At 37.0% G+C, this 23,208-nt stretch overlaps 1 protein-coding gene and 1 long non-coding RNA gene across 9 annotated transcripts in view; one reads left to right on the top strand and one right to left on the bottom strand.

Annotated features, from left to right (window-relative positions):
- Window positions 1-23,208, top strand: part of LOC145792953 (uncharacterized) — a 288,938-nt gene that overhangs the window by 258,081 nt on the left and 7,649 nt on the right. The gene's annotated exons all lie outside the window — the stretch shown is intronic.
- Window positions 4,168-11,916, bottom strand: LOC145792949 (disease resistance protein RPM1-like). 8 transcript variants are annotated; one of them, XM_082875051.1, is made up of 3 exons: window positions 11,649-11,916; window positions 7,518-10,418; window positions 4,168-4,642 (listed from the first exon to the last, which is right to left on the bottom strand). In XM_082875051.1, exons 2-3 carry the CDS (start codon window positions 10,397-10,399, stop codon window positions 4,555-4,557), a joined length of 2,970 nt encoding a protein of 989 aa, XP_082731177.1. In that variant the 5' UTR covers window positions 10,400-10,418; window positions 11,649-11,916; the 3' UTR covers window positions 4,168-4,554. The 8 variants fall into 8 exon arrangements, with proteins under 8 accessions (XP_082731177.1, XP_082731178.1, XP_082731179.1 ...); XM_082875052.1 differs by having other exon boundaries at window positions 7,518-10,413; window positions 11,649-11,915; XM_082875053.1 differs by having other exon boundaries at window positions 7,518-10,427; window positions 11,649-11,905.

Genomic DNA, 23,208 nt, shown 5'->3' with positions numbered 1-23,208 from the left:
TTGCATTTATGGTTCTAACTTTGAATTTTCTCTACATTAGCGATTTTTTCAACAAAATCGAAAATTTTCTCTCTGAAGCCAATGTGTGAACCATGTAACACATTTTGCCCGAGATTTATGATTTTCAACCAGAAACGATTGTGAGAGGGAATTTCTTTGGGTTAGAGAGAGAGATTTTCTCTAGTTTGAGTGATTTTCTCTAGGGTGAAGGTGAGATTTTCTCTGGTTGTAAAGAATTTCTTTGGGTTGATGTGAATTTCTCTAGTGAGATTTTCTCTGTGAGTTTTGTTCAAGTTGGAGTTTCAAAAATTAACAATTTTGTTCAAGTTTGGAGATAATGAGAGTGGTGATTGTTTACTCAAAGATTCTGGGGGTTTATGCAGATTATATGTGTATTTTCTATGGATTTAGTCACTATGTGAATTTTCTCTAGATTTGGCTATTGTGTGAATTTTCTCTGGATTTAACCTAAAAGCCAAAAAGTTATCAAAAAGCCTATAACATATACTAAAAAGTCAAAGATTTCCCTTTCTCTCTACTTTTTGCACATCTTTTTGTAAAAAGTCAAAAAGTCACCCCAAACATACTAATTTTTTTAACTCATATTTTAGCTAGAAAGCCAAAAAGTTACTAAAATAGCCTGTTCCCAAACGAAGCGATACATATAACTCATTTTAGGTAAATTCTGGAGCTAACTTTTTTGCAAAATAAAATGCCAAGTGTGAAGTCCTCCATAGGGACACATGTTGCTTTTTCATAAGTTAAAACCTTAATCTCACAAAATAACTCTTGAATTGTAGTTATGACATTTATAATATTTAGTTGTGATATATTGTGATATTAGTAATGATTTAATTATGAATTAATTATACACATTATGATATTAGTTATGACTTTATTATAATATTAGTTATAATATTATTTTGATTATAATTCAACAGGTGTTTAGTTATACTTAAGTGGTGTTTGGTTATAATTATTTTTTTTAATTAAGACTTTAGTCTTGTATTGGATTCATGGATTTGGATAGAAATTTAAAAAGAAAAAAAAAATATGTGAAATGTATGTAAAATATAAGTATATTTTATTCACATTTTATCTAATTTTTTTAATTTTTTTTTTCAAATCCATAAATCTAACACAACCTAAAAAATTTAATTATAATTATTAACCCCATAAATATCATAATTTACATATACTCTTTTAAGGGTTAAGGGTATGCACCATAGCATAATCCTTTATTCTATTACGGTAAACTATACTATAATTTTAATTTTAGTGAAACTTCACTTTGGTTCTTATAGATTCACTTTGTTTTTCAATTTTGTTACAGTGTGCTTCCTCTATCATGCGCTGCGTTGTTAACATTTTGAACAAAATAAAATTACATGCAAAGTTAGAGAAACTAAAGTGAAATTAAAAACAAACTACATTGAATTCCACTTTGGTCTCTCTAATTTTACACATAGTCTTTTTTCGTTCCAAATTTTAACGATGAGTGACAAAAGGATCAGATTGTATTAAATTAAAAATATAAAAATCAAATTATTCAAATTAAAATTACGAAAATTAAATTAACGCTATAGGAATTAAGAGTGTAATTTACCCTATTCTATATTGCATTGTGCAAAACCAATGATAAAACTACATTGCTCTAAAATAAAGAAATGATGAATATTCTATTCACAACTTTTTTCACTTGTCATGATTTTATACTAAAATGTAAAGGGCTCATTTGGCAACACGGCTTTTAAGTTGTTTATTGGTTTATTAGTTTATTTAGGGTTACAATATCTCTATATTTTTTTACACATCTTTTCATAATAAACAACAAAATCAGCTTATCAAGCATACTCAAAACAATCCAAAATTTGATCCAAATGAATTAAGTACTCTAATTATCTAGATTTTCTCATTAGATATAAGTTTCGTTGCCTTTATTAGTGTTGTGGAAGGTAAAAATCTTCTCCATAGGAAAAACAAGATGAGGTGCTCCTTCATTTACTCTGCAAAGAGAAACCAACCCGTCAGTGATCACTCCTGACCAGGGATAGTTGGGAGAATCCTTCGACGATCAAGTCAGAAATATGATTAGCCATATAGTGCTTTGTTAAGAACAAAGATTTTCTTTTCTTTTGTGTTACCTCCTTCGCTTTTCCTTACTTTTCCTTTTATAGTGTTATTGTCTTGGGCCTTGGCTGTTGGATTAGTATCTTAATCTAAGGGCTAAGGTTACTATTAGACTTTGGTCGGACTAGTGGCCAAGTTTCTTTGATCCTTTGCCGTTGGATCATCTTGTTGTGTGCAGCTTAGATTATGTCAGGCGTTAGTGGTCAACTTGCCGATTGATCCATTCGTCCAATTAGGTTCATCGGATGGTTGTGTCGTTTAAGTTGGTTGGGCCTATGCTCTTATCTCTGACGATTGCGATTCTCGCTGTTGATTATGAATGAATCTAAAGGCAACCCTACATTCTACAGATCTCCTTCTAGAAGGTGATTTTACTTAGGCTTTGGTCACGCGACATTGTCTCTTTGTCTAACGGACCTATTAATGACCTAGGCTTTTCTCTTGATTCGTCCTGCTTGGGTGGGCTTGGGCTTGGGCTTGGGCTTTGGGCCAATGTTTTTCACTCTAGGCTTTGAGTTAATGTTTTTACCCCTCCACAAGTGTTACATTAAAAATTATTTTTTAACATAAGTTTTTTTTTTTTTTATTTATTTTTATATCTTTAGCATAATTACACTTTTTAGATTTGTAGAATATCTTTAAGACTTAAATATAGTACAAGTTGGATTTTATATAGAAAAACCTTTAATTTCAATTCTCAAATAAAAAAAATGAAAACTTCAATACATTACATTAAAAATTGTTTTTTTTTTTTATATAAAATTTTTATTTTTGCATAATTACATGATCTTTTTTTATTTGTAGAATCTCTTTAAGACTTAAATATAGTACAAGTTGGATTTTATATAGAAAAACCTTTAATTTCAATTCTCAAATAAAAAAAAATGAAAACTTTAATACATTCGTACTAATATTTTTACTCCCCCAAAAAATGTAAGTACATAAAATTCTACATAATCGTCTCACTATTACTACTATCAAATAGTACATTAATTATTTTCAAAATATGTAGCCAAACAATTAGTACTCAATTGATCTCCAATTTGGTTGTGCAATAAATTTCTTTTTATTATTTATAAATCGTTCTTGAATACTATTGGTAAAAACAAATATAATTTCACAAGTAAATAGTCTTATGAATATATGATATTCCTATTTGTCTCTACTAATTGTTTTAGTAAAATCATGAATTCTTTGTAGTACTAAAACTGATTGCACACATATGAACAATGTAGTTATGAAATTGATTCAAGGAAATTAATACAATTCTGTATTGAAATCTCCAATAAAACAACCACAATTATAATACCAAATTATTATACTAAAACTAGTATCAAAATATATATAGATGTATATACCCTAAGAGAGAATTAGAGAAGAGACAGATACCAAAAAAAAAAAAAAAATTCAATTAGTTAATTCTAGATGTATACATATATATTCATACAAGTGGTGGGTGTAAACGTAATACGTTTGCAATTTTACATTTAAATTTGTTAGTGAATTTAATGAATGAGAAAGATGGGTTGAATTTAAAATTTGATAATGGTTATATACTAAGTAGTTAACAACTTGGACATTCTTAGAAAGAATAAAAATAGTGACAGAATTTTAAAGTTATTATGAGTTTTGTACTTTAAATAATAGAATAGATTTATTTAACTATAACAATTGAATGGGAAATTCTACTATATATATATACTTGAATATATACTTGAAAGGGGTGTATCATATGCACGTATAATTATGTTATTTTCTTCTTTAGTTATGATTAATTTTCTTATTTAGTTATAACATTATCACGAGATCTTTGGTTATGTCTCATGTGGTGTTTGGTTGTGACTTTTTTTTTTTCTTTTTTAGTTATGATTAAGAAAATATGAAATTATACCATTTTCTTCTTTAGTTATAAGGACATATGGTACACACTCTATCTTTCCGAAGCTGAAAGTATATAAAAACTGGCATGACAAACTACACATAATAGTCTAAATTATTAAACAAAGCTACTCAACCACATATTCAACCAACCATACATAAACAATCAGGAATTGAATAAATTAGACTCAAATAAAAATATTTAGATACACAATTGACAAAATGAAAATTTTAAGAATCAAAGTGATACAAAATACATACTTTGCGACATTAATTTAGATATAGATATGGAATAGGCAGCATATAAGGTAGCCAAATTATGCCCCCAAACTGTCAAGTCATATGATCTCTGAGGAGACAATTCCTTCTTTTCTTTTTTTCTTTTTTTTGGAACTAGAAAAAAAAGATGCTCTAAAGTGTCATCATTGCATCCGTAGGTCCAGGCTCCGGAATAATCAATTGCCAACTTGATTTAACCCAACCCATAACCATAACTTGATTTAACCTAGCCCATAACCACACGCCACAGACGAGTCCAAGATTAGATTAGAGTACAGAGCGAGGTTTCCGTAGGGAACCACTGGAAGAATTACCCAGCATTTCGCTTTTCCCAAGAGTCGAACCTGGGGCACGCCTGTGAAAAAGGATGCCTTCTCCATTAGGCCACTACCCCCAATGGTATAATTCCTCCATAAATAAAAGGTTTTAGTGATAGTCTAAACCTAACATTAGCTCTAAAGAATAAAACAAATAGAAAGAAATGAACAAAATGGAGCTTAGTGCAGAAACACTACAAGAAAGAATGTATGATCATATGTTTTTCTCAATTAGAGTTACATAGTTGTGGTTATCATGAAATAAGTCTTAATAACATAAATCCAATACACCGTCTTAGCAAACAATAATAAAATAAAATTAAAAAAGACCATAATAAACATGCTCATGTTAGCAAGATGACAATTTTTATTTTTTTGCACTCCAAAAGAAAATAAAAATCAACGGGGATTTGCTAAATCATGAGGTGATTAGAAGCTTGGAGTACTTGAATTCTGGATGTCTCTGCAATTCAATTTCCTTCAACTGTATGCATTTGCAGCAAAAGACCTAATAATTAAAAAACGCATACTATATGTAAGGAGGTGAAATATATCAATGAACAATATAAGTATTAAAAGTATAGATGATTTAGGCTTTGCAGTTTCAATAGAAAAATATTTTTTTGTATTTGATTCTGACCTTAAAAATGATGGTATGTTGGTTGTAATAGTGGTGGTGTAGGTGATTGGAGAGTGAGTGGAGTAGTGGTGGCGGAGATGGTGGCGACCTTAAGAATAATGGTATGTTAGAGCAACTTCAACTCTTAATTTTTATTTTTGTCAAATTTAAATTTGATAAAAAAAGTGTTCAAAAAATCATATCCTGTCTATTTATCAAATGTAGGGTAAGGCTATGGTACACATTTTTGTAGTATATATGTTATATATTTTTGTCATAAATGTTATGTAATTTTTTCGTATAGTTACGACAATTTGTATTTCATAAATAAAATTATATATTTTGTGGCAATGCTAGGTTTTTTTGTGGTAATGTTACAAATTTTTTTGTTAGAAAATGTTTGGATAAAAAAAATAAAAAATGCTTAGGACCCCAAAAATTGGGGACTCCCATGACCCCCAAAATGATGTGGACCAATCATACATTTTTGTTTTTTGTTTTTGTTTTTTTATTTCCTTCCTGGACCTATCATAGATGAGTGGGGGTTGTGGGGTTGTGTTTTTTGGGGGTTTGTAGCTTTGTTGAAAAAAAATGTAACATTACCATAAAATGTGCAAGTTAATTTTTGAATCACAAATTGGCGTAATTCTATTAAAAAATTACATATTATTTGTCATAGAAATACATAATATTTATCACAAAAGTACATAACGAGGTGCATAAAATTTCTCTCCAAATATCCATCAAATCAAGAAAGAAACATTTTTTTTACATCAAATTAAAATTTGATAAAAATTTAAAAATGGAGTATTGAAGATTATTTTTTTTTCACCAAATTTGGACGAAAGGATAAATAAACATTGCGATTGAGTTGGGGGAAAACCTGGAATTTAATTGAATTGAATTGGCAAAAAAAAAAAAAAAAAAACACAACTCAAATAACATGATTTGGAAACTTGAAATTTAAAAAGAGTTTTGAATTTTTTTTATCCAAATCATGATTTGAAAACTTAGCCAAACGTTGCCCTTTATCTTTCAAAATACGACTCAAAACTCAAAATTAATTTCAAAAACTAAACCAAATGGAGCTATATTTTTTTTGAATAAAGATTTGGACTCCCTTTCCCCCACCCCCTTTGACCCCCTTTCGTTTTTGATTGGTCACTTTTTCTTTTTCTTTTTCTTTTTTTTCTTCTCCTCCAATCACCACCCGCTACGTGTGTGTGGGGGGTGGTGGGGGTTGAAGTTTGAGGGGTTCTAAATCACTGCTGGGAAACAGAAATGATAAAGACCCTTTTTTTTCTTGACTTCCACAACCCCACAGACACGTGTCAGTGAGTGATAGGAGAAAAAAAAAAAAACAAAACAAAACAAAAAGTTGGCCAATCTCAATACATTAGGGATAGTTGGAGTGAAGAAAAAAGGGTGTCTCAACCTTTTTCCATAAAGAAAATATAAGAAAATTTAAATTTGTTATAAAAGTAACCATTTATAATAAAAATTATTTTCCTATAAAATTTTCATCTGAATCAAATTTATACAAATAATTTATTTTATTTTATTTTCCTTTTCTTTTCTTTTTTTTCACTCATCTTTACTTTATATCATTTATTTCTTTCTAATCAAACGAAACCTAAGTAGCATGATAATTTATTTTAAAACTTGACATTTTTAATCCCTAAAATATGTATTATTTGTTATTTTAGTCTTTTAAATTTTAATTTTATCATTTTAGTTATCAAAACTGTCAATATAAAAAGTAAAATGATAAAATTAAAACATAAAAAATTAAAAGGACAAATAACGCATCCTAAAAACTCTCCTAATTCTACTCTTTTTAACTCTGAAATAAAAAAACATACAGTGTGTTTGGTTTGAGTTTTTTGAATTAAGTTTTTTGAAAATAAAGTTTTTTGGTTTTCGTATTTTTTTATTTTTAGTGAATATTTTTAAAATTTTAAATATTTTTTTTACTTTTTAGATGCACCTTACTTAGATGTATCTAAAAAGTAAAAAATTTGTGAAAAAATATTTTAAAAAATTAATAAATACATAAAAATACAAAAAAATGTACTAAATTATCGTATTTTTTTTGTATTTTGAGTATTTAGTGAATTTTTAAAATGTTTTTTTCATAAATTTTTTATTTTTTAGATACATCTAAGTTAGGTATACCTAAAAATTAAAAAAAATTACTTAATATATTAAAAAAATTAATAAAAATAAAAAAACATAAAAAATAAAAAAATAAAATTTTCTGAAGAGTGAAACCAAGCAATTTAGTTGGGGCAAACCTGAAAGTTAATTCAACTAGCATGTGACTTCGCGATTCATTTTTATCTTCCCTAACCCTTGCGCTTTCCACCTTCCGATTGAAATATTCTTCAAGACTGCCGATATGAGTAATCGGACCTTGTTTTCTGATTAGGGACCAGAGCTCGACACGAGGGATATGCTCGATGATCCAGTAGTCTTTTCCTTGGTTGGGTTTGGGTTCCATTCTATCTATCAATTCTTCTGACATACCAACAAACTCAAGAGTTTTGAGGTTTGTGAGGTGGTGGATGCCAGATGGTACCTCCTTTAGTAGTGGGCTGCGCACAATTGATAGACGTTCAAGAAGAGGCAATGCTCCTTCCTCTATTATCATCGAATTCAATCCCATCAACCCCACGAGAGTTAGTTGCTTAAGTTTTTGAAACCTTCCGACCTCAAAACACAACTGCCCGCCATCATATGCATCCCAAAGAACAAGACGTACTAAATTAGGCAAGACTTGAAGAGCTTTTAGTGGATCATTCTCGGTCAAACATGAACCCACAAGAGATAATCCAACTAGATTTTGAAGTTTGGGGATCCAGTCGGGCAACTTCTCTAAACGTCCAACCAAGTGGAGACGTTGAAGATACTGAGGTGGAGATGATGATGATATATGCTGTAAATCCAGAATCTCATCATCACTTGAGGCCCTAACACTCAAACGTTGAAGGTATTTCATCTTCTCGATGGCTGCACATAGAGCCCTCCCATGTTCTCTTTCCAATTTCGTAATTCCCAACTTCCTTAGCTGCCTCAATTTCTCAAGCTCTTTAATTAGGCCATCATTTGTCTCCACATACCACAAACTTTTCAGCTCATCTAAACCCCTAATCCCTCCCTGTATCTTCACTCCTACTATATTATCCACCAAGTATTCAAATTCAAAGTTGCGAGAATAGGCAAGAAGATGTCGCAACTTATAGAGCCTACTGATATCAAATGGGAGCTCTCTCACGGGGGTATGATTCAGATCCAAAGTCTGTAGGTTGTGTAACTTACCTATGGACTTTGGAATTATCTTCACTTTTGTATTCTTTATGCTTAGGTATCTCAAAAGAAATAGATTTCCCACTTCTTCATGAAGTTGATCCAAAGGGGCATCCTGAAGATCCAGTGTTTTCAAAAGCTTGAAATTTGCAGCTAGTGTACCCAATAAGGACTTCTTTGGCAGCTCTCCCATTTGAAAAAGAAAAACAGAACGAACTGGGGATTTACCAATGCTTTCCATAACCTTATCCATGTTGCAATAACGCATATGCATAGATAGCCGGCGAGTTGTGTCATTGAAACTTGAATCCTCTCCTTCCATAAGTTGACAGAAACTAAACTCCTCTAACATTGAGAGAATAATTTCACGCACTACATCATGTACCCGACACTCTTCAACTCTTCCATCAATTTTTGTTGTTGACACTTGAACTAAGCATCTATCGATCAACTCAGTCAGGTATCCTTCTGCAACTTCTTCCAATGTATTTCCTTTCCGCTCTTCAACTAAACCCTCAGCAATCCACAACCGAATTAGTCTTCCACGCCTGATAGAGTAGTCCTCTGGTGTTATGCCAAAGTACAAGAAACATGATTTCAGGTAGTGCGGCAGATCATTGTAACTGAACAACACAATTTTTTTGATGCTTGTAAGATTCCTTCCTAACTCAGAGCCCAGGCTGTCAGAGAATTTTTGACATTCGGATATAACCTTTTGTTTTCTGGACAAGAGAGCACCTATTGCCACAATTGCAAGTGGCAATCCTTCACATTTTCTAACAATTTGATGTGATACTTCCTCCAACTCAGGGGGACAATGACCCCTAAAGGCTTTCTTGCAAAAGAGTTTCCAAGCCTCCTCTTGGGATAGGGGTTCAAGCTTGTGAACATTTTTCATAGAAGGTTCTACGCTTGGCGGAGCAACTTGTTCTTTACGTGTGGTGATAATTACTCTACTGCCTTTGCCATTTTCAGGTAAAGCACATCTTATGAATTCCCAAAAATCAATTTCCCATACATCATCAAACACAATGACGTACCTCTTTTCCTTTAAATATTCTCTTAGCTTGTCAATGAGTGACTTCTGGTCCATTGAATCAATTCCCTTATCATGTGGGACTTCTTTTTCTGATAGCTTCTTTATCATTGTTTTGAGGAGCTCATCTGGCTTGTATGATTGAGAGATGTTGAACCATGCTTTGCAGTCAAAGTGTGCATCCACTTGTTGTCTGTCGTAAACTTTCTTGGCAAGTGTGGTCTTGCCAACTCCAGCCATGCCTACTACTGAGATCACTTCCCGTTGTGATTGTTCTTCCAACAATTTTTTTATCAGTTTATCTGTGGCATATTCAATGCCAACAACTTCATCTTTTTCAAGGTAAAGGGAAGCCAATCGAGGGTCATGCCAATTGTCGTCTTTGGTGCTGCTTCTTTGTTCTGAGTCAGTAGTACTGAATTTATATCGATCAGCTCGTTCCTTGATCTCACCAATTGTAGTCTTGATATCTTGGATTTGTGAGGCTATTTCATGTCGTTGCTTTAGTCTAGTGATCGAGTGAGTGACTTTACAGAAGTATCTGATGATGAAACCGCAACGTCGAGGCTGCTGCTCTGCCAAGTGAAGAAGTATGTATTCATCAATGACGTCTTCTATCCGATAAGCAACCCCCCTAACGTCTTTCACCCATATTTTCGCGCCTTCCTTTCCTGTATCTGCCTTTGATTCTGCATCTTTTAAGAAAGATCGTATGTACTCCAATTCAGATTTGATACTGTCCATTTCCTTGCGGACACCCTTCAACAACTCTACTTCATGGGCTAACAATGGTCCCAAATATTGAATAACAGAGCTCACTGCACTTGCTGCCATTATATCTCCCTGCACTGCACTGAAGACACTGCCATCACGATTAGTTCTGATTATATTTATCAGTAGTGTGTGACTGTATCCATGTAAAACATTACATAGATGATGGTGGATTTTCAATTCAGTGCATGGCTTTGTTTATCAGTTCATGAGCTGATGAAGAAAACTCACTCATAACTTCTTTATTACTTTGGCACATGTTCCTTCAAAAAGTTATATATGGAGAAAAAGTATACATGCTCATGCCCTTTATATTTAAAAAAATAAAAAAATAAAAAATTTAAGTGGTCTCCTCTCTTTATTTATGAAACATGGTAGTCAAAACATGAAATTAAAAAATTTAGACAAACATAACAAAAAATTAATTTCTCATAAGAAGGTATAACGTGTGGAGAAGACAAGAAGGTGGAGGATTCTGGAAATTACTAAATCACATGATGGTGAAGTTTCAATTCAGTGCATAGCTCTGTTTATCAGTTTATGAGAGAGGTGGTAAACTTCAGTCATGGAGAAATTAATTATTTTGGCCACATTTTCCTCCAAAAGGTTAGATAAAAGAATAAATTTAATTAACATTTTAGGTCTTGCAATAAATAAATAAATAAAACCTTTTATTATAATAGTAGTTTTAGTTTTTAATTATTTTCAAATTATAGACTGGCCCCTACAGATTTTTTTTTTTATAAAAAAAAGTGACTATCCCCTCGGTTTTTATTTTTTTATTTTTATTATAGAAAAATAAATAAATTAAGTGAACACAACAATGATCAATGGTAACATATATATTTGAGTGTAAAAGAGATACAACATCATTTTTCATCCTTAGATCGTGCTTGAATCATGAATTTGAGTAGGAATCTATGAAAGAAAAGAAAAGAGACACCGAAATGATCACTTTGAATAAGAATTTCATGGATTTGAATAATAATTTATAGAGGAAAAAGTATGCAATTGATTTTGGGCAATAACACCAAAATGAAGATTTCAGATTCTCTTTTCTCCTCTTCCTGTTTTGCATCATAGCAGTGCTTTTGTAATTCATTTGTTATATATATATTGCTTGATTTGAGTAGAATCTTCATGTTTGTGAGTGATTTTTGTCTTTGACGATTTAGAAAAGGCTAAAATTCAAGATGTGAGACTCTGATCAAGGAAATATTATTGTTGTCATAACTAGAATTCTCTAATATATTAATATTATAGAGCTAAAATGATGAGAAAAATATATAGATATGTGTTTGTAGAAACATACCTGCAGATTGATGTGCAACTTCAAAAATGGATATCAAAGTTCCAAGTTCTTGGCACTGGCTGCTTTGATGGTTTGTCAAATTTCAGCAAAAAATTCACTGTGGGGAAAGACTCTTCGAGTTACAGACTTCAGCCCCAGAGATTTGAGTCATATCCAAAGCATATACCATTTTTAGCTCTATGATTCATCAGAATACAACCTCCACCAGCTGTACCTGAATAGATGGCTTGTGGACTTATTCTCCCTCATTCACTTTTTAATTCCAGCTGTATAAGTCTCCTTTTCACAACTTATATATATATATATATATATATATAATATAATACAATACAAGGTGGTTTACTCGAGGAAGTTTTGTGGCTCTTTGATCTCTCTTTCCTTTGAAAATGAAGTTTTAGTGAATATATTAGGAAAGAGCCTAAGTACATTTAATCCATCTCAAAGAAGTTACTTTCATTCCAAATAACTTAATATGGTGGCTTTGCCTCAATTGAAAATTCAATTTCACACGTCTTTAACCAATTCACTTCTGAAGGCATTATTGAATGATTTATTAAAACATAAGTTCTTATTTGGCCTTCATTTTTCTTTTCAATTTTTTTTTTCTTTCTAATCAGTATATAAAAAAAAAAAGAGTAATATTTTATTAATAATGATGAAACATTACAAAGGGGGAGAGAAAAAGAAACTGAAGTAGGATAACCCCACCAACAATAAGACTATACAAAGCATTTGTAAACTGCAAAAGAAATCCAATCAGAAAAGCAGAAAGTTGCAAGTTGGCAACACCAAGCTCTCTGCCAAGAATCATAAAAAAATAAAAATAAAAATCCAATCTAATAGAGAGATCACCTCATTTCAGATCAAACTACTCTCTACCTTAATACCCATACCAAGAAACAACCCAAGAGGCTATCTGCATTAAGACAAAAAAATAAAAATAAAAAGGACCTAAATTTAATAGTAGAATATGACTGACCAATTCTTATTTATGTCCATATCCAAACCCTATAATTGTCTCACTTCTGTGAAAATGAATTTGTTCACACACTTTTTAACGTGTGAACAATACACAAAATTTGATTGATTCTGCATCTTCTAAGAAAGATTGTATGCGCTCCAATTTAGCTTTAATACTGACAATTTCCTTGTGGACACTCCTCAATAACTCTACTTCATGGGCCAACAATGGTACCAAATATTGAATAACAGAGCGCACTGCTCTTTCTGCCATTACTTCTCCCCTAAGAAGCACGGACACTTCTAAGAAGGTGACGTATCCGTGTCGTGTTCGTGTCGGACACTGACACTCTTTGGACACTCCTAGTGTAACGCCCTCAGAATAAAACAAAATACCCAATATTTTAGACATGCATTGGTATAAAATAAACTAACCATTTCTATTTATTAGAGTAATTCTACAACTGTATTACATGTTAACGACAAAAGCAAATGCCCTAAGAGCTTACAGCTTTCCAAGTTAACACTTGGTTACAAAAAGAAGAGTACTAACTCAATACATATTAAGCCCTTGGCTTGAATTTACATGTAATACATCAAAATAAACAAAAAAAAAGAGTCTTCAACTCTTATCATCATCCAAGCTATGTCCTTGGAGGTGACATACTACCTGCACCTAAAAATAATGTCCCATAAAGGGTGAGCCAACGCCCAGTAGAGATATGCTAAACACAGTATGAGCAATAACTAAGACATTAGCAATTGATAAATGTTCTGTTTCCATAAACCAATTCATAACTCAGTTTCATTTCATTTCAGTTTCCATTTCTTATCAATTTCACAATTCATCAACGGCTCAGAACCTGGCCAATCCTTTATATGAGACAAAGACTCGTATTAAACATTTCCCATTTTTCAATAGATAAACATATTAGTTGTATCAACATCTCAACAGATAAGCATACAAGCTGTATCCACATTCAACAGATATGCATATTAGCTACATCAACACTTCTAATGACAAGCATATGAGCTGTATCAACACTTCCAGAGATAAACATATGAGCTGTATCAACACATTATCTGACAAGCATACGAGCTGTATCAGTGGAGTCCATCCCCTATCTCCTTCCAAACAACATCCGGTTTAGAGGTCCATCCCCTATCTTCCCCTAAACCGTGGAGTACATTCCCTGTCTCCTCCCACACACACAATGCATATATACACAAAGGTCATATACACAATCAATCAATACATAACGTTAATATATTCTGTCAACTGTCATACTCTATGACCTATCCAATTGATTAGTTTTAGTTTGCCTAATCATCATGCATTGTCTACAACAATCAAAACTACCCTCCACCGGTAGCCCAAGCAATTATTTCTAAACAGATAATAAAAGCTCCAACAGATAAAATATCAATGTTTTCAAAAGTGAGCGATTAACAAATCTAACTCCACTATTCAACCATATAATGACGCAATTTCATTATTTCCAACTCAATTCCATATAACCACAATTTCCTCAAATTAATCATACCAATTAATTTATACAACCAATTAGGGTTTTCTACCCCATTTCTTAATATTGACCTAATGGTCTATATTTCAATAACCAACAACAATAACGCCATTTTGAAACCCAAATACATATTATGAGCCCAAAATCACAAAACCCTCTTTAACACATTTTGAAACCCTAAGTTCCAAAATTTCCCAAATTCAACACTTTATCAAAACAACTAAAAATCTAGGTCAAAGACCATAAGAGTGAGTAGGAACCCCTATCTCAAAAGATGAGACCCAAAGAAGAAGATGGTGAAAACGAAGTTGCTTCAAACCACGAGTTCCTCGGATCAAAAGATAGCCCTCGACGATCAACAACCTTTTTGTAAAGACCAAAGGTGAGGAAAACACCCTAGCTAGATCAATATCTAGAGAGAAGGCAAGGTTTTAGATAGAGAGGCTCTCAAATGGCTTTTTCGAAAAAGTAAGAGAGAGAAAGGATGAGAAAAGTGATTTAAAACTGTTTCACAGCCAACTGATATACGACATTCCCGCTCGAGCGGAAAACACAACGCTCGAGCGTCAAGAACAAAAACTAGGTCTGCTCGAGCGCAAAAAGACCCGCTCGAGCGCCAAGACACAAGAATAAAGTAAACCCGCTCAAGCGTGAAAACCAGTCCGCTCGAGCGTAGATTTTTCCCTCCCAGAACTTACACCCAAAGGTACTACCCGCTCGAGCGCCAAAGTACCCGCTTGAGCGCCACCGCTCGAGCGCAAAGAAACCCGCTGGAGCGTAAAAATCACACCTACAGAAGTTTTGCAGGACACAAAATACTGAGTGTGTGCAATCCCCGCTCGAGCGCAAGAAGACCCGCTCGAGCGGACCTCCTAAAAACTGGGTAAAAAGGAATTGAAACCAAGGCCTAACCAACCTGTAACAACCCTGCTCAAAACATCCTAAAACTCAATCAAGCGGAATTAAAGGACAACAACAAGATAGATACAACTACCAACATCACGGAACCGAGTCCGGAATACAACAGAACAGTAAAGGGACAACCGAGATCGCTATAACCTCCTCCCTTAAAGAATTTCGTCCCCGAAATTAAACACAAGTTTTTTTTTTTCAAAAACAGGATTTTCTCAATTCTCAACAATATTACAACAGAATATTAAACAACCCGACCCACTATCGGTCAATCCCATCTCTTTTCAAGGTGCAAAACACATTATTCATAACAACCCGCATTATCAACATGCATTCTTTTGAAATCTATCAATTTCAACCTGTTTCTCACAATTTCTTAACACATGCAACATTAATATTATGCTTGCATTTCCACAATACATTAACATACGCAATGTTAAAACAAACTTCCATTAGCCAAAACATTCACAATGCTTTACAACTTAAGACACAAATAATGCTCTTAAAGTTCAACAAAATTATAGAATTTCATTACAAAATTACACATCAATAAACATGTCCGGATACTTCTCACGGACTTCCAACTCACGTTCCCAAGTGGCTTCCTCCACCCCGTGATGTTTCCACAAAACCTTTACCAAGGGAATGGTCTTGCCTCGCAAGACTTGATCCCGCCTATCCAAGACCCGCGCCAGTCTCTTCTCATATGAGGCATCCTCATCTACCTCCAAGTCGGTTCAATCTAACACATGGGATGGATCCGGCTCATACTTCCGAAGCATACTAACATGAAAAACGTCATGAACCCCGGACAACTGTGGTGGCAAAGCCAAACGATAAGCAACTTCCCCAATCCTCTCGAGGATCTCAAAGGGACCAATAAACCGTGAGGATAACTTCCCACTCTTCCCGAACCTCATCAAACCTCGCCTAGGTGATATTTTCAAGAAGACATGATCACCTACCTCGAACGCCAAAGGCCTCCTCCTACGGTCGGCATAACTCTTTTGGCGACTCTGGGCTGTAACAAGCCTCCTACGGATAAGCTCAACTTTCTCCGTCGTCTCCCTAACCAACTCCGGACCCAACAAAGGTGCATCATCCACCTCGGCCCAACACACTGGAGACCTACACGGTCGGCCATACAAGGCCTCAAACGGTGCCATACCGACGATAGACTGAAAACTGTTGTTGTAAGCAAACTCCACCAAGGGCAAGTGCCTCTCCCACGTCCCACTAAAGTCAAGGACACAGCCTCGAAGCATATCCTCAAGAATCTGAATAGTACGCTCTGATTGCCCGTCAGTCTGAGGGTGATATGCCGTACTAAAGGTCAACCTAGTGCCCAAGGCACTCTACAAACTCTGCCACAACCTAGCAGTAAAACGAGGATCTCTATCTGAGACGATCGTCACTGGGACCCCGTACAATCTCACTATGTCCCGAATATACAAGTCGGCAAGATGATCTACCGAATCTCTCACACGCATAGGAATGAAATGCGCCGACTTAGTTAACCGGTCTACAACCACCCAAATGGCATCATTACCCCGCTGAGTCCTCGGAAGACCAACAACGAAGTCCATAGTGACATGCTCCCACTTCCACTCGGCAATAGGCAAGGGTTGCAACAAACCCGCTGGCCTCTGATGCTTGGCCTTCACTTGCTGGCAAGTAAGGCACTTCGATACGAAAACAGCCACATCTCTCTTCATACCCCGCCACCAAAACTGGCGACCCAAATCCCGATACATCTTAGTGCCTCCCGGATGCACCGCAAGACGTGAATGATGGAACTCTCGGAGTACTTCCTCTCGGCAAGACTCCGGCACAAATAAACGGTCTCGGTACCTCACACTCAGGTCGGGATACGCCGTCAAACCCTTCTCAACCTTCCCATTTGAGATCTTCTCTCGGAGGGATTCTACCTCAAGGTCACATCTCTGTGCCTCTAACACTCAGGTCACAAGTGTAGGCTGCGCAACAACAGAAAACAAGGTCGTAGTCTCAGCTGATTCACCCAGAAGCAAGTCAAACTCGCTAAGTGCACCCAACATCTCCCATTCCCAGATGGCAATACAGGCTACATCACTAATGGATTTCCTACTAAGGGCATCGGCCACAACATTGGCCTTTCCCGGGTGATAGTGCAACTCAAAATCGTAGTTCTCAATGAACTCCATCCATCTCCTCTGCCTCAAATTCAAGTCTCTCTATGTAAACAAATACTTCAAACTCTTGTGGTCCGAGAACACCTCGAACCTTTCACCATAAAGGTAATGCCTCCAAATCTTCAAGGCAAAGATCACTGCTGCTAACTCTAGGTCGTGTGTAGGGTAATTCTTCTCGTGTATTTTCAACTGACGTGAGCCGTAAGCTACAACTTTCCCCTCTTGCATCAACACACAACCCAAACCCTCTCGTGAGGCATCACAGTAAACCGCATAACCCAATCCTCTCTCTGGAATAATCAAAACCGGAGCGGTGGTCAATCTAACTTTCAACTCTTGGAACGACTTTTCGCAAGTCTCACTCCACACAAACTTGACCCCTTTTCGCGTCAACCTAGTCAATGGCGAAGCTAGCCTGGAGAAATCTTTCACAAACCGACGGTAATACCCAGCTAATCCCAGAAAACTGCGGATCTCAAACACACTCTTAGGCTGTGCCCAATCTTGCACTGCCTCAACCTTGGATGCATCAACAGACACCCCTTCCCTGGATACCACATGGCCTAAGAATTTAACCTCTCCTAGCCAGAACTCACACTTCCCAAACTTGGTATACAGCCTATGGGCTCTAAGCAACTCAAGCACCACTCTCAAGTGTTCTTCGTGCTCCTCCTCAGAAGGCGAATAGATAAGAATGTCGTCCACAAAAACGACTACGAATCGATCCAAAAATTCCCGGAAGATCCGGTTCATCAAGTCCATAAAGACTGCCGGTGCATTGGTGAGCCCAAACGGCATCACCAGAAACTCATAATGGCCATACCGCGTACGGAATGCCGTCTTAGGAATATCCTCCTCCCTGACCCTCAACTGGTGGTAACCCGATCTCAAGTCTATCTTAGAGAAACAATGGGAACCCTTCAACTGGTCAAACAGATCATCTATACGGGGCATAGGGTACTTATTCTTGACCGTAGCCCGATTCAACTTCCGGTAGTCTATACACAATCTTAAGGCACCATCTTTCTTTTTAGCAAAGAGGGCCGGTGCTCCCCACGGCGAAACACTAGGGCGAACAAAACCCTTATCTAGTAATTCCTGGAGCTGAACTTTCAACTCAACCAACTCTGCTGGAGCAAAATGATAGGGTGCCATAGAAATCGGCGCCGTGTCGGGCACTAGATCAATAGAGAACTCAATCTCTCGGTGAGGTGGCAAACTAACGAGATCCTCGGGAAAGACATCCGAATACTCACAAACCACCCTCGGCAATACAATCTGGGTCTCATCAGACTCACCACTCAAAAAGCTAGCAAGTAGACCACTAAGCTCACTCCGCCCTCGCGGATCATACATCGGTGGCAACACACTACCAACCCGATCCCCCAAGAAATGGAAACACTCCCCGCTCAAGGTACAAACCGTGACCCTCTGGCGGTAGCAATCAATAACAGCTCGGTATGACGATAGCCAGTCCATACCCAAAATAACATCAAAGCCCTTCATGGGCATGACAACAAACGGAAAAGGAAGCCTATGGTCGGCGACCTCTATATCACAACCTCTAACACCTTGTTTCAAGATCAACTCACCACCAATAGGCGATACCACACATATAGGAGATGCTAACTGTGCTAACTCCAATTCCAAAACAGATGCAAATGCAGTAGATACAAAAGAATGAGATGCACCCATATCAATCAATACACTAGCAACCGAGTTGCAAAATAGAAAGGTACCTCTCACTACTGATGGAGCCGGTACTAGATCCTGCGTGGTAACAGCATACACGCGCCCTGTAGGCCCCTGATCTACCTGCTCACCTCTAGGAGCAAAAGACTGCTGCACTGACTGGGATGACGAAGCTCCCGGATTGGCCCTCGAGGCCTGCACAGACTGAGCTGGCTGATAACTCTGCGTCTGCCTAGAACCAGACGCTCCTGAAGTAGCACTCAACTGTGGGCAATACCTCTTCAGGTGCCCAGGCTGACCACACTGATAGCAAGACAAAGGCTGGCCCCTGCCCTGACTCTGGCCCTGAGGTCTAGCTGAAGAAGAAGCAGCTCGCTGACCCCCTCCCTTCTGCGGGCAAACCGAAGACTTGTGACCCAGCTGGCCACACGCAAAACAAGTCAAGCCTCCCTGACTACCTCTCCCAGAGCCCGCACCCGGCACTGGAAAGGTCGATCTAGCCAAACCACCCTGAGACTGTTGAGGGTTAGAACCCCTCTGCCTCCTGCCGTCACCCTGACCATCTTGGCTCCTCTTGGAGCCTCCTTGCCCCTCGTCTTCTTCCGGCATCATAATCTCCATATGAGCAGCAGCATCCACCAAACGCCTATACTCCCGGATAAACGACCCTCCAACCCTCAGCTTGAGTCCACGCCTCAACTTCCGCTCAAACTCAAAGCAACGGTATTCCTCGGACGCCACCAGTTCAGGTGCAAACCTGGACAGACTAGTAAAAGTAGCCTCAAACTCGGCCACTGACAGGCCTTGCTGTTTAAGCTGGCAAAACTGCTCCCTCAGCTTCTCCCTTGCAGCTGAAGATAAAAACTTCTCCTGGAAAGCATTCACAAACGCCTCCCATGCACCACCAACACTGCCCTTCTCGTACTTCCGCCATTGACCCGCATCTCCCTTCAGCTGGAAGGATGCCAAGGTCACCTTTAAAGCCCCGTCTTCGATGCCAAGCATCTCGAACGTCTTCTCCATTTGTTCTAACCATTCGTCAGCCTTAAGTGGCTCCTTCGGATCCCCAACAAACTCGTTCGGGTTAGACCGGAAGAATTCCCTCTTCAAGAAAGAAGGCCCTTCCTCAGCAACCTGATTCTTAGCTCTGAGAATACCCAAAGCTCCCGCTATCTCTCGGGCCAAGGCGCCCATAGCCTGCTGACCTGCTGGCTCGGCCACGTTGGCCTGACCAACTCCCTCCTGCACTGCCGGAACGTCATCCGGTAAAGGTACTTCCTGCCTGCCACGCCTGCCATGCCTACCACACCTGCCATGCCTACCACACCCTCGTCCTGACATCCTAATAAAGGTAACCAAGACTATTAGCACATTCACAAATGTGCCGAAGCTATAACACTCGCGTCTTAATGCATGGACAACTGTAATTCACTCCACGTAAGCACATAAACACATAAGCACTTACGAATTTCATTTCCGGATAATGATAGTCCCGAGGCGTTACTAGAGTTCTGGTTAGAAACAGCATTGATCAAGTGCCTTTCCAACAAGACTCACAGAAACCCAAGGATCCAATCAACATCCTAGAAGCTAAATCCCATACCCACATAGTCACATAAGCATGTTATCAGTTAAGCACATGGCATATGACACTACATCTAAGTCTCTATCAAGCGAGACAAACCCATTGTGATCCTAATCACTTCCCACGTACCCAAAGTATTTGAACCCGGTACGCTCTGAGACCAAGTTGTAACGCCCTCAGAATAAAACAAAATACCCAATATTTTAGACATGCATTGGTATAAAATAAACTAACCATTTCTATTAATTAGAGTAATTCTACAACTGTATTACATATTAACGACAAAAGCAAATGCCCTAAGGGCTTACAGCTTTCCAAGTTAACACTTGGTTACAAAAAGAAGAGTACTAACTCAATACATATTAAGCCCTTGGCTTGAATTTACATGTAATACATCAAAAAAAAAAAAAAAAAAAGAGTCTTCAACTCTTATCATCATCCAAGCTATGTCCTTGGAGGTGACATACTACCTGCACCTGAAAATAATGTCCCATAAAGGGTGAGCCAACGCCCAGTAGAGATATGCTAAACACAATATGAGTAATAACTAAGACATTAGCAATTGATAAATGTTCTGTTTCCATAAACCAATTCATAACTCAGTTTCATTTCATTTCAGTTTCCATTTCTTATCAATTTCACAATTCATCAACGGCTCAGAACCTGTCCAATCCTTTATATGAGACAAAGACTCATATTAAACATTTCCCATTTTTCAATAGATAAACATATTAGTTGTATCAACATCTCAACAGATAAGCATACAAGCTGTATCCACATTCAACAAATATGCATATTAGCTACATCAACACTTCCAATGACAAGCATATGAGCTGTATCAACACTTCCAGTGATAAACATATGAGCTGTATCAACACATTATCTGACAAGCATACGAGCTGTATCAGTGGAGTCCATCCCCTATCTCCTCCCAAACAACATCCGGTTTAGAGGTCCATCCCCTATCTTCCCCTAAACCGTGGAGTACATCCCCTGTCTCCTTCCACACACACAATGCATATATACACAAGGGTCATATACACAATCAATCAATACATAACGTTAATATATTCTGTCAACTGTCATACTCTATGACCTATCCAATTGATTAGTTTTAGTTTGCCTAATCATCATGCATTGTCTACAACAATCAAAACTACCCTCCACCGGTAGCCCAAGCAATTATTTCTAAACAGATAATAAAAGCTCCAACAGATAAAATATCAATGTTTTCAAAAGTGAGCGATTAACAAATCTAACTCCACTATTCAACCATATAATGACGCAATTTCATTATTTCCAACTCAATTCCATATAACCACAATTTCCTCAAATTAATCATACCAATTAATTTATACAACCAATTAGGGTTTTCTACCCCATTTCTCAATATTGACCCAATGGTCTATATTTCAACAACCAACAACAATAACGCCATTTTGAAACCCAAATACATATTATGAGCCCAAAATCACAAAACCCTCTTTAACACATTTTGAAACCCTAAGTTCCAAAATTTTTCAAATTCAACACTTTATCAAAACAACTAAAAATTTAGGTCAAAGACCATAAGAGTGAGTAGGAACCCCTACCTCAAAAGATGAGACCCAAAGAAGAAGATGGTGAAAACAAAGTTGCTTCAAACCACGAGTTCCTCGGATCAAAAGATAGCCCTCGACGATCAACAACCTTTTTGTAAAGACCAAAGGTGAGGAAAACACCCTAGCTAGATCAATATCTAGAGAGAAGGCAAGGTTTTAGAGAGAGAGGCTCTCAAATGGCTTTTTCGGAAAAGTAAGAGAGAGAAAGGATGAGAAAAAGTGATTTAAAATTGCCTCACAGCCAACTGATATACGACATTCCCGCTTGAGCGGAAAACACAACGCTCGAGCGTCAAGAACAAAAACTAGGTCCGCTCGAGCGCAAAAGGACCCGCTCGAGCGCCAAGACACAAGAATAAAGTAAACCCGCTCGAGCACGAAAACCAGTCCGCTCGAGCGTAGATTTCCCCTTTCCAGAACTTACACCCAAAGGTACTACCCGCTCGAGCGCAAAGAAACCCGCTCGAGCGTAAAAATCACACCTGCAGAAGTTTTGCAGGACACATAATACTGGGTGTGTGCAATCCCCGCTCGAGCGCAAGAAGACCCGCTCGAGCGGACCTCCTAAAAACTGGGTAACAAGGAATTGAAACCAAGGCCTAACCAACCTGTAACAACCCTGCCCAAAACATCCTAAAACTTAATCAAGCGGAATTAAAGGACGACAACAAGATAGATACAACTACCAACATCACGGAACCGAGTCCGGAATACAACAGAACAGTAAAGGGACAACGGGGATCGCTATACGTAGGACACGTGTCTGACACTCTTCAAAACGTGTCCTATTTTTAAATTTTTTTTAAAGATCCAAACACTCTCTGAACACTTGCAAGACACGTGTCAATCACTTAAACACACGCGTCTATCGATTAGACACATGTGAAACTAATTATAAGCTTTGTTGAGGATACTAACTCTGCAGAAGTTTCCAGTTCAAACAGATCAAGCTAACTGTGGTCTCATTGTATCATTCCTGTGCTGCAGCTATATCTGAACATTTGTTTCAGTTAGTTAGATAGTTTGTTAGATGGTTTGTTAGCTAAGAGTTAGTTATCTTCTTCTTGTATATATAGAGAGGGCTACTGGATATTTGTATATGATTGAAATTGA

The sequence above is a fragment of the Camellia sinensis genome, chromosome 6 (assembly GCF_055761805.1).
Source record: "Camellia sinensis isolate YWXY chromosome 6, ASM5576180v1, whole genome shotgun sequence".
Classification (NCBI taxonomy): Eukaryota; Viridiplantae; Streptophyta; class Magnoliopsida; order Ericales; family Theaceae; genus Camellia; species Camellia sinensis.
The sequence above is the reverse complement of the archived record's forward strand: the minus strand, read 5'-3'. Positions and strand labels throughout refer to the sequence as shown.

Bases quoted from the DNA above. Each gene is read 5' to 3' on its own strand.
- LOC145792949 (XM_082875051.1), bottom strand. From the start codon at position 10,399: ATGGCAGCAAGTGCAGTGAGCTCTGTTATTCAATATTTGGGACCATTG. The intron at 4,643-7,517 runs GTTTGCCCCAAC...CCTTTTTCACAG, and splicing joins CTAGTTGAATTAACTTTCAG to GCGTGCCCCAGGTTCGACTC.